This window comes from Saccopteryx bilineata, chromosome 2, assembly GCF_036850765.1.
Source record: "Saccopteryx bilineata isolate mSacBil1 chromosome 2, mSacBil1_pri_phased_curated, whole genome shotgun sequence".
In the NCBI taxonomy this organism is placed as follows: domain Eukaryota; kingdom Metazoa; phylum Chordata; class Mammalia; order Chiroptera; family Emballonuridae; genus Saccopteryx; species Saccopteryx bilineata.
This window is the reverse complement of record NC_089491.1, coordinates 275742959-275760160: the sequence shown is the minus strand read 5'-3', so window position 1 is coordinate 275760160 and position 17202 is coordinate 275742959. Positions and strand designations below refer to the sequence as shown.

At 50.3% G+C, this 17202-nt stretch overlaps 1 protein-coding gene across 15 annotated transcripts in view; it reads left to right on the top strand.

The window, feature by feature from the left end:
- The window catches only part of RIMBP2 (RIMS binding protein 2), a 136086-nt gene that overhangs the window by 72948 nt on the left and 45936 nt on the right, over positions 1-17202 (top strand). For all 15 annotated transcript variants that reach the window (XM_066260837.1, XM_066260836.1, XM_066260847.1 and 12 more), the window contains 3 exons: positions 9054-9143; positions 11478-11600; positions 16666-16770. In XM_066260837.1, coding sequence (XP_066116934.1) covers positions 16669-16770 — 102 coding nt within the window. In that variant the 5' untranslated portion in view covers positions 9054-9143; positions 11478-11600; positions 16666-16668. The remainder of the gene's footprint in view (positions 1-9053; positions 9144-11477; positions 11601-16665; positions 16771-17202) is intronic.

Below are 17202 nucleotides of genomic sequence, written 5' to 3'. Positions count from 1 at the left end.
GTAATATAGACATTTTAATGATGTTTATTCTTCCTAACCATGAACACGGTATATGCTTCCACTTGTTTGTATCTTCCTTGATTTCTTTTATCAGTGTTTTATAATTTTCTGAGTACAAGTCTTTAACCTCCTTGGTTAAATTTTCTCCTAGGTACTTTTTTTGTTGTTGTTGCAATAGTAAAGGGGATTTTCTTAATTTCTTTTTCTGACAGTTCATTGTTGATGTATAAAAATGACTCTGATTTCTGTGTATTAATTTTATACCCTGACACCTTGCTGAATTCATTTATCAGGTCCAGTAGTTTTTTGACTGAGACATTAGGGTTTTCTATGTACAGTATCATATCATCTGCAAATAATGATAGTTTTACTTCTTCTTTTCTAATTTGGATGCCTTTTATTTCTTCTTCTTGTCTGATTGCTGTGGCTAGGACTTCCAGAACTATGTTGAATAAGAGTGGTGAAAGGGGGCACCCCTGCCTTGTTCCTGATCTTAAAGGGATTGCTTTTAATTTTTTGGCCCATTAATTATGATGTTGGCTGTGGGTTTGTCATAGATGGCCTTTATCATGTTGAGATATGTTCCCTGTATTCCCACTTTGTTGAGAGTTTTGATCATAAATGGGTGCTGGATTTTATCAAATTCTTTTTCTGCATCTATTGAAATTATCATGTGGTTTTTCTCCTTCCTTTTGTTTATGTGATGAATCACATTGATTGATTTATGAATATTGTACCATCCTTGCCTCCCCAGAATAAATCCCACTTGATCATGATGTGTGATTTTTTTCATGTATTGCTGGATCCAGTTTGCTAATATTTTGTTGAGGACTTTAGCATTTAAATTCATCAGGGATATTGGCCTATAATTTTCATTCTTTGTGTTGTCTTTGCCTGGTTTTGGAATCAGAATTATGCTCGCCTCATAAAAGGAGCTTGGAAATCTTCCTTTTTCTTGAATATTTTGAAGTAGCTTGAGAAGGATAGGAGTTAGTTCTTCTTTGAATATTTGGTAGAATTCACCAGTGAAGCCATCTGGCCCAGGGCTTTGTTTGTTGGGAGTTTTTTGATAAATGTTTTGATCTTACTTGTTTTCATAGGTCTGTTTAGGTTTTCTGATTCTCCCAGATTGATTTTTGGAAGATTATATGTTTCAAGGAATTTGTCCATTTCACCTAGGTTGTTTAATTTTTTGGCATACAGTTCTTCATAGTATTTTATTTTTTACAATATTTTGTATTTATGTTGTGTCAGTTGTTATTTCTCTACTCTCTTTTCTAATTTTATTTATTTGAGTCCTCTCTTTTTCTTGGTTAGTCTAGTTAAAGGTTCATCACTCTTGTTTACTCTTTCAAAGAACCAGCTCCTGGTTTCATTGATCCTCTGTATTGTTTCTTTAGCCTCTATGTCATTTATTTCTGCTCTGATCTTTATTTCCTTCCTTCTACTACCTCTGAGCTTTACTTGCTGTTCTTTTTCTACTTCTTTTAGATGCAGGGTTAGGTTGTTTATTTGAGCTTTTTCTAGCTTCTTTTTTTTTTAGCTTCTTAAGGTATGCCTGTAATGCTATGAACTTCCCTCTCAATACTGCTTTTGCTGTGTCCCATAAATTTTGAGTTGTTGTATGCTCATTATCAATCGTTTCTAGGAATTTTTTATTTCTTCTTTGATTTTCATTGTTAACCTATTTATTATTTAATAACATGCTATTTAGTTTCCAAGTGTTTGCATATTTTTCAGTTTTTCTGTTGTGGTTGATTTCTAGTTTCATGCCACTGTGATCAGAGAAAATGCTTGATTTGATTTCAATCTTCTTAAATTTGTTGAGACCGCTTTTGTGCCCTAACATATGGTCTATCCTAGAGAATGTACCATGAGCACTTGAAAAGAATGTATATTCTTCTGCTTTAGGGTGAAAGGTTCTGAAGATATCTATTAAATCCGGTTGATCTAGTGTGCCCTTTAAGTCTGCTGTTTCTTTGTTAATTTTCTTTCTTGAGGATCTATCTACTGATGTTAGTGGGGTATTGAAATCCCCTACTATTATAGTATTGCTCTTGATCTCACCCTTTATGTCCATCAGAGTCTGCTTTAATATTTAGGTGCTTCTATATTAGGTGCGTAGGTATTTATAATAGTTATATCTTCCTGTTGGATTGCTCCCTTTATCATTATGTAGGACCTTCTTTATCTCTTACTATATAGCCTTTGTTTTAAAGTCCATTTTGTCCATTATAAGTATTCCTACCCCAGCTTTTTTTTTTTTCATTTCCATTTGCATGAAATATTTTTTTTTCCATCCTTTTAGTCTATGTGTATCTTTTGTTTTGAGGTGTGTCTCTTGTAGACAGCATATGTATGGGTCCTGTTTTCTTATCCATGCAACTACCCTATGTCTTTTGATTGGATCATTTAATCCATTTACATTTAAGGTTATTATTGATATGTAGTTGTTTATTGCCATTTTATTCTTTAAAGCTATATTCTTCTTTTACTATATTCTTTTCCCCCTTTGTTCTGTTTGCAAACAAGCCCTTTAACATTTCTTGCAGCACTGGTTTGGTTGTAATGAATTCCTTGAGGGTTTTTTTTTTTGTCTGGGAAGCTTTTTATTTCTCCTTCAATTTTTTTTTTGGTATTTTTCTGAAGTTGGAAATAGGGAGGCAGTCAGACAGACTCCTGCATGTGCCTGACTGGGATCCACCCGGCATGCCCACCAGGGGGTGATGCTCTGCCCATCTGGGACGTCGCTCTGTTTCAACCAGAGCCATTCTAGCGCCTGAGGCAGAGGCCGCAGAGCCATCCTCAGTGCCCGGGCCAACTTTGCTCCAATGGAACCTTGGCTGCAGGAGGGGAAGAGAGAGACAGAGAGGAAGGAGAGGGGGAGGGGTGGAGAAGCAGATGGGCGCTTCTCCTGTGTGCCCTGGCTGGGAATCGAACCTGGGACTCCTACACACCATGCTGACATTCTACCACTGAGCCAACCGGCCAGGGCCTTCTCCTTCAATTTTAAATGATAGCCTTGCTGGATAAAGTAGTCTTGGTTGTAGGCTCTTGTTCTGCATTACTTTGAATATTTCTTGCCATTCCTTTCTGGCCTCAAGTGTTTCTGTTGAGAAGTTGGATGTCATCCTTATGGGGGTTCCTTTGTAGGTGATTGCCTTTTTTACTCTAGCAGTTTTTAAGATTTTCTCTTTATCTCTTAGCTTTGGTATTTTAATTATGATGTGTCTTTGTGTGGATTTCTTTGGGTTTCTGTTTAATGGACTTCTCTGTGCTTCTTGAACTTGTGTGACTTTTTCCTGCATTAATTTAGGGAAGTTTTCAGCTATTATTTCGTTGAACAAGGTCTCTATCCCTTGTTCTTTCTCTTCTTCTTCAGGAACTCCTATGATGCGAATATTGTTTCTCTTTAGGTTGTCACAGAGCTCTCTTAGAGTTTCCTCAGATTTTTTCAGTCTCTTTTCTTTTTGCTGTTCTACTTCCGTGTTTTAGTTTATCTTGTCTTCTAAATCACTGATTCGATCCTCTGCTTCATCCAGCCTGCTTGTAATTGCTTCTAGTGTAGTCTTCATTTCTGATATTGTATTTGTCATTTCTGACTGGTTCTTCTTTATTATTTCAATGTTCTTTTGGATGCTTGTTATCTCTTTATTTATGTGCTCACTGTGTTGATCCACTGTTGTTCTAAGATCTTTCAGCATTCTAATAATCAGTATTTTAAACTCTGCATCCGGTAGTTTGCTTATATCCATCTCACTCAGCTTGCTTTCTGAGGGTTTCTCTTGTTGATTCATTTGGATTGCACTTTTCTGTCCTCCCATTTTGTCTGTGTTGCCCTGGACTTCCCTGGCTGGGGCCTGGGGCAGATTAGTGGGGGTCACTGCCTATGACTGGTTCTTATCCACCTTTTGGGAGCTACATGTTATCCAGATCTTGTGGCTGCCTCTGCTGGGTCCAGGTGCCATTGTAAATATCAGCTGCACTCCTAGGCTTGCTTTTATCTACTCTTGGCCTGGGAGAAGTTCTTTTAAAAATTCAAGTTCCCCTAAAATCCGCTTTCTGTTGTCTCTTATTGCTGGCTACTTGTTGGACTGAGTACTGTAATTCACTGATTAGGTATGGTATTAGATGTGGCCACTCCTGAGCCTCAGGTGTTATTCGCTCTCGTTGTGTGGTCTGTTTACCAGGCCACCTCCTCTGTTGCTGCCTGGGGATTTTGGGCTCAGGTGCTACTGGCTCTAGTCCGCCTCTGCGACCACCGCTGCCCTGGTGGGGCTCATACATGCCTGCGTGCCTGTTTGGACCACTTCCAGGGCTGCCTCCATCAGCTCAGATCTCAGGGTCCACCTCGGGGGGTCGCACATGCCCTCTCGGATCAACACTGAGATCCCCCGTGCTTTTGCTGCCACTGAGGGCACTCCCACACCCAGAGCAGGTTTGTACACTGCCCAAATCCCTGCAGCAGCAGGCATGACTTCTCCCCTCACTGGCGGGCTCATGCGTGCCCACGCGCTCCCCCTCTGCTGACTCTCGGACCTCCGCACCTGCCAAGGGCGGGCCACTCGGCTAGCAGGGATGTGTGTGAGCCTGGGCTTCCCCAGCGGCAATGGCAGTTCCGGCTCTGCAGGCCGGCTTGCAGGTGCTCGCTTGAACTTCCGTAGCTGTGCCCTGCTGCCTCCAGCCTGCCTGCCCTGGGTGAACACTCAGCAGTGTGGTGTGTGGTGTAGCTTAGACTTCTGCACTGCCTATTTGTGTTCCTAACATGGCGCCTGACTCTAAGTGCCTTTGTTCTAGCTAGGGTAGGGAGCCTCCGGTGGACAGGCAGTTTCTTTCCTTTGTTGGTGATGCTGGTTCACTTTAAATTTGGGGAGTGACTCAGCCCAGGGTTTTGGGTGTCTTCCTGGTGCTCTGGCAAACTGGCTGTGAACGAGGCTGTCTGTGTATTTCCTTTAATATGGAGCCTGGGTCTGAAAGTCCTGCTTCCTTCTCTCAAACAGTATCTAGGCTCCTTTCTCAGCCAAATATAGTCGGTCCGTAAGCTCCTTCCAGGCTCCAGGGCTCTAGGTTGGGATTCCGGTTTTGGGGATAAGGACCTACAACTCGCTGGACAGCCCTCCCTGTCGTGAAAGTTCCTCTCGGGCGTCGCTCCCTGCTCCCAGGAGCGGAACAGACTTTTCCGCGTCTCCGCCTTTCCTACCAGTCTCAGTGTGGGATCTTTGGTGGTCCTTGGCTGTAGAATCCTCTTAGTTTAGTCCAAAGTTTGTCTTTAACAATGAGTGTTCTCAGATTTAAGTTGTAATCCACCTTGGTTCTGGGAAGTGGGAGTTGGAGCATCTGCCTACTCTCTGGCCATCTTGGAACCCGGTAAAGTAGCTTTTAAACAGCCCAGGGTGCATTGCTGTAATTGCACTGTTGGCATCAACATGATGCCTAGAGGTTGAGCCAGTCAGGGGTGGCGTGCATGTGTCAGCATTAGACCTTGTGCAGGGTTACAGTTTTTCCTGATCACAGATGGGGACTGAGTGGTCTGGGTTTGTCTCCCAACACCGCTGCAGACCCAGAGTGCACTAGGAAGCCAGACACTTTTGTAGCTTCCTACCTCTCACTCTCAGATGGTCCTTCAGTTGCAGAGTGCATTCATGTGCATCATTTTATTTATTTATTATTTGCTGTGAGAGAAACAGAGAGGACAGATAGGGACAGACAGACGGGAAGGGAGAGTGATGAGAAGCATCGATTCTTTGTTGTGGCTCCTTAGTTGTTCATTGATTGTTTTCTCATAGATGCCTTGACCAGGTGGCTACAGCAGAGTGAGTGACCCCTTGCTGAAGCCAGTGACCTTGGGCTTCAAGCCAGTGACATGGGGTCATGTCTATGATCTCACACTCAAGCCAGTGATCCTATGTTCAAGCTGGTGACTTCAGGGTTTCAAATCTGGGTCCTCTGCATCCCAGTTTGACACTCTGTCCACTGCACCACCACCTGGTCAGGCTTCTTTAAATTGCCAGCAGTGGTCAGAGGGGTTAAATCACCCGCCCCATGTCACGCCTGGCGAATGGAAAATCTCTTGAGTCCCAGAGCTTGCTCCACATTGTGCGACAACCTAGCCAACTGCCCAGGGCCTTGACCGCACAGGGCAGGTGTGCCGCTCGGTACTTGCAGGACCACGGACAGGGCACTCGGGTTTTTTCGCACCTGCCCCTCCCTCGGGCTTGCAGCCAGGCCCCCCATACACCATTTCTCCTCTTTCCTCCCGCTTTGCCACTCAGCCCCCCTGCCCGCCCATGCCTTTATGCTACGGCCACTCGTGGAGCCTTTTCAGGGAGGAAACTGCCACCAAGAACACCCCAGTATTGACTTAAGTGATTTTTATTAGGTTATAATTGATAATAATCATGTCATTCTTATGTAAAATGATTATAGTAGACTCGCAGCGACATAGCCTATATTCCATTTGACTCTCATATGGTTACATATTTAAAATTTGTAATGTAATTACATGGGCCCAGTGGTGAAAGCAGTCTATAAAATATTTACAGCTTTCTCAACCATAAAGCCAAAATGAGCTAACAGATCAGAGGGGAAACAATGAGAGAGACCAATAAAGTTCAAAACTCAAACTTACTGTAATGTAATGATCTGGCTGATACTGTTTTTCTTGCATGGAGTCTCCCTTTGTTGTGATGACAGTGATGCCGACGGCCAGCTGACAGTCCATTCAGTGTTTCTGCCATCAGTGCCCTGCAGACTCCTGCACACATGACGTCACCCGGCTTCTGTTTCCCACAAAGCATCATGCGCATTGCCCTTGTTACTCTCCACAATCTCGGGACAGTCAGGCTGGCCACTCCAACATTTCTGCTCCTGCGGCACCGTCATCCTGCCACAGGGTGGCCATGGCCTCGCCTGCCAAACCTGGGAGGCGTGGAGGCAGCCGTTTCCTTGCGGCTGTTTCCAGGTGTCCAGTGAGCACAGCACCTGCCGCACACACACGGAGAATTTTTGCTGAAATGAATAGAGTTGACAAGTCAGGAAAGAATGTCTCCCTGTCCTCATGTATTTGTCCCCCTGGGAAAGTGGCATCTCCCCTGCTGACTGTGGGAACTGTGGGTCTTACCAGTGCTCCTTATGGAGAAGGGGTGCACCTTCTGAAGACCCAGAGCCCCAGGAGCTGCCCGTGGGTCCAATGGGAAAAGCCCACCCAGACCCCTGCAGTCTGGCCGCCTGGGAGGGTTCCTCTCAGACGTGGCTGCTGACATCTGAGTCTGCACCTGGTACTGGGTCTTCACTGAGCGGGCTCCTCCTGTCCACCTGTACTATTTGCAAGAGCTTAGACCATCTTACTTGTGCAGCTTTTGACGTAAAAGCTCTACGGCTCCACCTACTCCCCCTGCAGCACTCGAGAACCCCCGGTACAGCACCACCATTCTCTCTCTGCCTTTGCTATTTTGGGTCAGGAGAGCTGAGCTGGGGTGGCGTCACACAGCCCGCAGTCACAGTCCTGGTGAGGGGTGAGTCACAGGCTGCCCATTGCCCGGCTGTAGGCGTGCGTTATGAGACTCGATTGCCTAGGCCCTCAGATGTGGCCAGTTCTCAGCAGGTGCCCAACACCCACAGCAGGGCAGCTGACAGGGCATCAATCACTTTCTGTGTGTGTACACCTAGGACCCGAGGAACCAACATGGCTGCTGTCTTCCCCGGCCTGGGAGCCTTATTTCTCAGACAGCAGTGTCCCTCACATCAAACCCACCCCCCTCCTCCCTTCTCTCCCCCTCTCCCCCCTTCCCCTCCTCCTGTGAACTGTCACAGCTGGGGCCACCCACGCCTGTTGGGAGATTCCCATTTTGTCCTGTTCTGACCCCAAGCCCATGTCTTTGGGAGCTTCTGGTCGCACGCATGTAGCTAGTCCATAAGGTGGTCTGTGATCTGCTTGGTGGTCGTCCTTTGGTGGGGCTGATTAATCTGGGGAGGGTGTTGATTTGGTGAGATCAGTGACAGCTTCCCTGGGTGGGCAGTGTGGGCCCACGTCTGGGACGTGAGCTTTCAGGGTGAGTCAACCCACTTTTCAGCGTCTCAGTAGGACTGGCAAGCGGCGTGAGCAGCAGGCAGAATCCACACCTGGACTCAGCACCACAAAGGCACACACGACAGAGTGGCACCCGTGCCGGTCCTGGAGGGAGGACCAAGCACTGTGACCATGTCTCTGAGGGCAGGGCCACAGGTGCCATGCCTCTCACCCCCCGTGGCCTTTTTCAGGGGTAAACACCATGTGTGGGTGATGTGAGACACTCCTCTCTGGTGAGCACATCATATGGTCTGAATCAGCTCAAACAGATACTTTCACCCTTTTCTTCGGGACTCCCCAGCATCTCTGATGATGACTGGGTTTCTTGTAGCATAACCTTGCGGGGGCCTCTGCACCTGCTAAGGCAGCGGTTCTCAACCTGTGGATCACGACCCCGGCGGGGGTCGAACGACCAAAACACAGGGGTCGCCTAAAGCCATTGGAAATACATATTTTATTTAAAAATATATTAAAAATGTATTGTATAATAAATATGTATTTTCCGATGGCTTTACGCGACCCCTGTGTTTTGGTCGTTTGACCCCTGCTGGGGTCGCGACCCACAGGTTGAGAACCGCTGTGCTAAGGTGTTTTGTGACTCATGAAGTGTGGGGGAGACTGTTTGTTCTGGGGGTGATTTTGTCTTTCAGCAGCTGCTCTATGACTGGCCTCTGGCTGGGGGGGCCCGGCATAAGTGGCAGCAGTCCAGTCTGTGGGCCGCTGCACGGGGAGAAGCCAAGCAAGGTTGGTCTGCTGGGCTCTCCCTCCTGCTCGCTGTGTGTTGTCTCGTTCTCACAGCGGCACCATGAAGGGTCACTGCTGCCCTCTCACAGCGGGCAGCTCAGGGTTCGGGACAAAGGCAGCTGCCCCACACCCCGTGGCTGTGATTCGCGGTCATACATGCCCCGGGTCTCTAACTGCCGTTCCCCACCATGTCTCCGCAAGCTGGGGAGTTCACCTCACATTGCCTTTCCCTTTGTCATAGGAAGATGAACAGAAGGACGCTGCCCAGGGAGCGCCTTGCTTGAGACCCCAGTATGCAGGCCTTCCCGCAAGGGCCCAGCAGCTGGACCAGGTAACTCATCAACACCACTCTCAGGCCACCGGGAGGCAGGGTGGCAGGGTGGCAGGGCGGGGACATGCACCCAGCAGACCTGGACACAGGGACTTGAAGTGGGGTGTGCACCCCCACATTCACAGCAGCTGAAACGTAGAAGCAACCCGAGTGTCCACTGATGGATGAGGTCCAACCACACAGTGGAATGTGAGTCAGTCTTAAAAAGGAAGGGGTTTCTGACACCTGCTACTACGTGGATGAATCCTGAGGACATAGGACCAGTGAAATCAGCCAGTCACAGAACGACAAATACTATGCAGTTCCATTTACATCAGGGACCGAGACGTGTCAGATTCATGGGAGCAGAGAGTGGACGGTGGGAGCTGGGGCTGGGGTTGCAGCAAGGGGTGGGGTTCATGGGGTGGAGCTTCAGTTTGGGAAACTGGGGAAGTTATGAAGATGATGGTGGTGGTGACCACACAACAGTGTGAACTAACAATGAGCTGTGCACATAAATGGCTAGGATGGTAAACTTCATGTTACCTACGTGTCACCATGGTTAGATGATTTTGGGATACATCCTATCTTTCCATTTGGTCCCTGTCCCTCATCGTCCTGCCGCCCCCTCTGTCTCTGCCCCCTTCTTTCTGGGCTGGCACTGGGGAGAGGCTCTGGCGGATGCCCTCACGTGGAGGTGTGCCTGCGCCCGGAGGCCCTGACCTTCTTGCCCCGGGGCAACCTTACTTAAACTGGAACAACAGGCAGAATGGCTGCAGCGACTCAGCATGGCCTGTGGGAGCTGGATAGGGAGGGTGTCTGCCGGGCAGACCTCTGTCTTCGTCAGGTCCCTTTCAGGAAACCTACACCACCCGTGTTGAGATTCACACAGGAGTACGGTTCTGTTCAGCCTGGCCATGACGTTTTCACCTGGGGCACTCGAATGGGTTTCGGAGTTCCCATCACTGTGGCAAACGGCATTAAAATACTCCGCAAGTCAGCCTTTCCATGACCTCTTCAGGGCAGCTCCCCCTCCCTCCAGCCCTGTCAGAATGCCCAGTGAGTGTCTTCTTGGGGCCACAGAAAGTGTCAGGTTACAGGAACACCCTAGACACAATGTGCTGGAAAGCATGACTTTGCGACAGCGTTAATTCGTGTTGTAACGTGTGGGTAGGAGGAGAGAAGTAAATCTGGGGTTGGCTCATCTGGGCTGCACAATGAAAGTCCCCCAGGAGGGGGAGCGAATGCCCACTTGTGGCCCTGGCGTTTGTGGGCTGAGGACAAACGTGGTTCCCAAGGTGATCGGAACAACCGTCATTCTAATCCATCTGGAGCCTTGTTGCCATTTGTACCCACTTCTAAGACGGGTGACAGTTATAGACAAAAGAATCAGCATCCTAGACCGTTTGGGTGACACTTCTTCTTTTTTTTTTTTTTGTATCTTTCTGAAGCTGGAAACGGGGAGATACAGTCAGACAGACTCCCGCATGCGCCCGACCGGGATCCACCCGGCACACCCACCAGGGGCAACGCTCTGCCCACCGGGGGGCGACACTCTGCCCCTCCGGGGCGTTGCCCCGCCGCGACCAGAGCCACTCTAGCGCCTGGGGCAGAAGCCAAGGAGCCATCCCCAGCGCCCAGGCCATCCCCGGCCAACGGAGCCTTGGCTGCGGGAGGGGAAGAGAGAGACAGAGAGGAAGGAGGGGGGTGGGGGTGGAGAAGCAAATGGGCGCTTCTCCTGTGTGCCCTGGCCGGGAATCGAACCTGGGTCCCCCGCATGCCAGGCCGACGCTTTACCGCTGAGCCAACCGGCCAGGGCCTGGGTGACACTTCTGTATCTCTTAGGACTTCCTGTTCAGCGAGACAGAACACAGTTTGAGCTAGTGTAAGCATGCGTGTAAGCACATGGAGGGGCTCTGCTGGCCCATGCACACACCGGCACCACGACAGCTTGCTCTGGGCATTCACATGATGTCATCAGGGTCCTGCCTTGCACCTGCTTGTCCCTGTTCTCAGAAGGGTCATTCCCTTGTGATGGCAAACTGCACCTCAGCTGCGGCCTTTGGTCCTCAGCAAAAGAGGGAGTCTGTCCCCAGGCACCCACACGGTGCACTGCCCCATTCTTTGTGGGTGCTCCTGGGTCCTGTGCCCCTCTCCTGCCAGTCACTATACTGAGGGCAGGGCTACCCTGATGGGCCTGGTGTTGGGGCTGGCATCCATCCCAGCAGGCGTGGTCCCACCACAAAGTCCACGCCTGGGGAAGGCAGAGGGGAGGACGTGCCCGCTGCCAGCTGGGCGGGTGCCCACGGCTCTCACCGTGCGGTCAGCAGCCTCCTTTCACCCTCCTGCTTGCAGGTGAAAGCGGAGTATGCCCGGCTCAGCCACACGCTCGCCGTGGTGACCAGGGAGCGTGACTTGGCCGTGTGGGAGAAGCGCCGGCTGCAAGCCAAGCTGGAGAACCTCGAACAGGTCCTGAAGGTGGGTGCCCGCCTGCCTCCCTCAGGCTCTGTGTGGTTCCCAAGCAGAAAGGGAGGGATTTGTCTCAAGCTGTCATCAAAATTCAGGGCTCTTGGGACTGTTTTTACTCCTTTTCTGGTATAAAAAGCGATAAACAACAAAATTGAGTGTGTCTGGCAGCAGTCCAGTAAAACCAATTATGCATCTCCATTTCTTGGGGGGTTAAACACAGCTGAGTGGGAGGCGGGGGCCGCCATCTGCATGGCGGTGGGGCTGCCTCGCATGGATGGCCAAAGGTTCTGTTAGTCAGGCAGCACAGGACACCTGTCTTTCTTTGAGGACTGGACTGGAGTCTTGGCAGGAAGGGACAATGTTTAACATGAGCACTCAGCAACGCTACTGTTGGTAGAGGCGGGGGCTGGGCCGGGTTGGGGCCGATGGGGGTGCAGAGGCACAGAGAGACCTCACTCACAGGTGGCATCCACCCCTGGCCTGAGAGCAGTTCCTAGAGGAGTTGCTGGACAACTGTGGTGGGGCGCACAGTGTCCCCAGATTCACATGCAGCACAAGCACCCATGACAGAGACATTTGGAAATAAGTTCCTGGGGAGACACTCACTCTCTCAAATCCCCACTGAGTCCTGAGAAGCCCAAACCATTAAGGAATCAGACACCTGCATCAAGACCATGGAGTGAGGCACTTCAAGACAGATACTTGTTCCATTTAAACAAATGGTGACTTAGTTAGGGCCATCCTGTTAGACAAGAGGCTGTTAAGAGCTCTGTCCGGCTGTCAGTGGGCACTGCTGGGAGCAGGTTCACAGCGGGTCCTTGGAAACTCCTTCTAGTGACCCACTTGCACGCTTCAGCACAAGACGCGAGTCCAGGCATCTGACCCAGGGGTAAAAAAGTATTGCGATTAATTAAATTTAGCCTCTTCTGTTTTATGATTCCAAGAAAAAGGAAATCGTATTCAGAACAAAATTTTGTTCTCATGATCAACAGATTAGTCAGTTTAGATATAGATAATCTGAGGCTTATTTTGTGGTAATGAACAGCTGATTATCTGGGATTAATGAGTGACTCCCACAGCGATAATTAATCTGCCTTTATCGCCAGTTCCTGTCCTCATGTGCCCCCACCCCCCATTACCTCATGTCTGTGCCCAAAGATTCACCCTCTACCAATGACCCAGACCTGCCCGTGGTCATTCTCAGGTTTAGTGAATAGTTTGAGCTTGTCTTCTCTATGGTGAGATGTGCACTCCAATAAAACCCTCCCGAGTTCTGATTCATTTGCTTAGAAGGCCTGTTTATTTCTTTATTCTGTTCCAAGAATCCGACACAGAGTTAGCGTCTGTTGTTATTTTTGCATAAATGAGAGCACATGCCCAGGAGGTTTTCTCCATTTCAGTGCAAACCCACAGTCCCTGTGAGACGCAGACCCGTCTGATTCTCTTTCCATTTGTCCATCTACCCACCTACTTGGTCCAGAGGAAGGTAATTCCTTCTCTGTCATTCTGGATGTCTGGTCCATGACTCCAGTCACCACAGGACCTTTGCACATGGCTGCTCCTTCTGCAGAGAATGCTTTGCCTTCCCCTCTTCTAACCAATTCCTTCTCACCCTCAATAGCTCTGCTCCTGTGTCTTCACTCCACAACTCAACTCTTACTGATGCAAATCTCTCAGCATTGTGTCTCCTACTCCATGGCTCAGGTCACAAGTTGGCATTTTTATATCCCTGTCTGATCAATGCATATTTTTCCCACCAGCACGTGAGCTCCATGCCAGCCAAGACGACTTCTGGTTTTGTCTGTGTACTGCCTCTCACACCTGTCACAGTACTGAGCAATAGTGGGTGCTCAGGAAAAACTGGGTGGGTAAGAGAAACAGAAATGAGAGGTAGCTGAGTGAATAAAATGGGCTGGGTTTTTTTTTCCGCTTACGCTCTTTAAAATATGTGTGATGGTTCAAAGAAAAATTACAACACTGTCGGCTGCTTCTCGATGCATGTCAATGTGATGATAACAAGGCCAATATCACAAAGAGAGAAAGTTACTGTGATGGTGGTAGTGTTTCTGCATTCCACTGGGAGAGGCAAATTAGAATTCTGGATAGATTATTTAAATTTAAATATGTCTGTGGAGATCCCTGGAGCAGCCACTGAAAGTTATGTAAAAATATGTCATCAGACACTCAGTAAATACGTTAACATGGAACACTGAAACAGATAATCCCGAGGAATGAAAATGGGATAATGAAAAAGATGGAACGAACAAAATATAAATTATAAAGCATCCAGCCTGCATCAGAACTCCTCCACAGTCATGTCAACCCTCACTCTGTGCCAGCCACTCTGAAGCTAATGCCCTTGGGGAGAGGGGGTTCTTTCCCTCCACTCGATAAGCAGGGAAACGAAGGCTCAGAGATGTGCCTGGCCCCCGCACACAAGCGAAACGCAAGTCTGGCTGACTGTAATGTGTGCCCTCCGCTGGCTGGCTTTTGATCCTGGGCCCGGCAGTCGGAGACCACTGGCCACAGACTGTCCTCTTTCAGAAAAGTGACCTTAATAACTGTGTAGATGAGCTTCCTGGGTCCTGTGATTTCAGAGTCCACCAGGGTCAGATGACAGAGAGGGAGGCAAGTCCGGTGACTTAAGAGCAAGTTGGGACCCTGGAAAGCACCCGTGCTTGTAAAAGGGGTTCCACAGGCTCATTTTTCCCAGCATGAGGAGCTGAGATGTGTTGGCTAAAATACCTCTCAGCTTTCAAAATTCACAGGGCTCTTCATCACGGTCAGTCTCATTACACACAAATCTGACTTCCACAGAGGGGACAGGGAGTCCCGGGACATGCAACCCAGACGGCTTTCCATGGCCCCTTGCTCTGAAGATGGGGATGCTGTGAGTGTTGTGTTGGCTCACTGGGCATTCTGCAGACACGAGGGAAGCCTGTTCCTCCCCTGTTGCACAGCCCATCCTCACGTGACGTTAAGAGCATCACTGGTAACTCCTGGGAAGGGAAATGACCTTTTTCTTCATTTCTTTGCCCCAGTGGAGTGGGGTTTCAGCATTGAAATGACTCAGTTCACCCCGCGTCCCTTCCCTCCTGTCATATCTAAGCTCCCGGGGGAAGCGGCTACTTAAGCGCCCGTATCCATGCCAACATCCTGCTATAAATATCACCCTTTAAAAATAAACCCTGCCTCTGGCAGGGCACTGCAGGCTGGAGCTTCTGCTGTGGTGTACAGTCCTTGGTGCTGATCGGATGTGAAGCATCCCGGGGCCACGGCATGTGGCCTTGGCATTGGGGAGATGTTTGTAGATGGAAGTGGAAGTCACACTATTAGGAATGTGGGGGGGGCGTTGTCTGGGGGTGAGAGGTAGGGCTTCTCAGACACTTTGGGAGAACCCAGGGACTGCCTGAACGGTGAGGGCTCGCGGAGTTGTGAGTGACGTGCAGACGGCCTCCTGGGATCAGTGCAGCATTTGGGGAGCAGGCAGGAGGGGAAACTGGGCCAGTGTGCGGCTCCCGGGCAGGAGCGGAGAGGTCCCAGCTTATGACAGAGGGCCCCTCATGTCCAGTATCCCTGAGGGACCGGGTCCCCGGGGCAGAGAAGTGGCCGCTGGCCTGGACGGCAGGGAGCTGATTTCGGCCAGGAGGTGGGAGAGAGTGACACTGAGGAGGCTGCGTGGTGGCTGTGGAGGGGAGGAGTGAGCAGGTGAGGGATGAGGGGTGAGGGGTAGAGGCCACCCTGCAGGGATGTGGCTGTGAAGGTGCAGGTGGAGACTGAGCACCCAGCTGTCCTGCCTTCCCTGCCGCACCGTGGCCGTCATTGACCTGAGACACTGTGTCCCTGGACACTGTATGTTTTACACGTGTCTGCCTTTCTGACCACTAATGCGTATTGACTTCGTTTATCAGCCCAAGAAACATAAATGCTGCCCCCCCCACTGTCCCCATCCCTTTGATCTGTAAGCCGCATGTCCCTTTTGTTCCTAAGCAAGAAACCGGCTAAGGTGTCTGTGGTCCTCCGTCCTCCCGCAATCCTACAGCTGTCACTGCACACCTGGAGCAATGTCTGTATCCATGTGACGTTTCTGATGGACCCCTGTGAGGGAGATGGCCCCTTCCTTCCCCTGGTGACTTCCTTCCTGGAGCTAAATATGTACCACCAGCTTGTTTGTCTTCCGGGGGAATTTGCCAGAATGTGTCATTAGCTGCATCATGGTTCCTCCGAGCCAGGCTGGTGCATGGGAGCCCGACAGTGCTGACCTGCCCCTGTCATGTCTGCACGAAGTGACCGTGGATGAGGGGCCTGAGGCCAGGAGATGGGCAGTGGGTGGGCGTGCCCTGGCTTGGATGCTGGCCACGTCAGGGCTGCTTCCCAGCTCTGCTGCGCGGTGCCTGGCAGCCCTAGGCAGGTTGCTCTGCTTCCCATGTCTGTTGTAACCATTGAGCATAGCACAGGCCTCATTCTACAGGTTGCGTGTGGACCCAGACGGTGCCCGGCACGTGGCAGTGCATCTACTTTGCCGTTGTTACCTTACCAATGCCATCATCCTCCTCATACGTTGTCCTGGTCCTGCTGGGAGGGCCTCCGGTCCCCCACACATGCTGTGCACCTGGAGTTTCATGTTCGAGCAGCACTGTGTGACTGTTTATGACAGTGCTACGTGGCATTGTGACATGGCTCTGTGTCAGGTGACTGTGTTAGCATGGGAATTATGTGACCTACGTACCAGCAGTGACAGGCTTGGGACAGTGCCTGCTGCCTGGGAAAAAGCAGGAAACCGTGGCTGCTATTGGTGTAGCATCAGGGGAAAGTGCAGAGAAAAGACATCTGCTTCTACATGAGGAAGAGGGCTTCATGTTCGCTCGGGAGCTTGTAGCTCTTGCATTCAAACTGTAAAAAGGAAAAGCCAGGGGCGGAAGTCACACTGGCACCAAGGTTACCCCGACTGTCCTGCTGCCCCCAGGAGACGTTTGGGGCAGCAGTGAGGAGCTGAGGGTCAGGGCGGGGGGCTCGCTATGCCTGGCATGGCGCAGACCCCACACACTGCCTGAGCTCACCCTATTCTCCACAGCATATGCGAGAGGCTGCTGAGAGGCGGCAGCAGCTGGAATTGGAGCATGAGCAGGCCCTGGCTGTTCTCAACGCCAAACAGCAGGAGATTGACCTTCTGCAGAAGGTAAGCGAGCGGGCAGCGGGGTGCCCAGCAGGGCAGAAGGAAGAGGCAGTGGGTGGGTTCAGCATGGGCCAGGGTGCTGGCTGCTCACCGAGCCTTTCGTCCCAGGCTCGAGAACCTGGCCTGGGAGACTCAGAGCCCTTCATGTTCCCCGCGCTCTCACCTGCTCCTGAGGTGACCTGCGTTCATGTCCACACTGCAGAAACCAACAAGAGGCACTGACACTCACTCACTGCATGCGAGACTGTGGGGAGGAGGACACTCTGGGTGGCCGGCAGGGCTGTGCCTTGCCCCAGTGTCCCTGTGCCCTTCCCCTGGGACATGCCCACAGAGACACGGGGACCAGCTCGACGGGGTCTGGGTGTTTGTGCAGCATTGTGCTGTGCGGTGGGCTGGGCAGCTGGGCCAAGGTCAGTGCCCGCCTGGGAGCTCCGT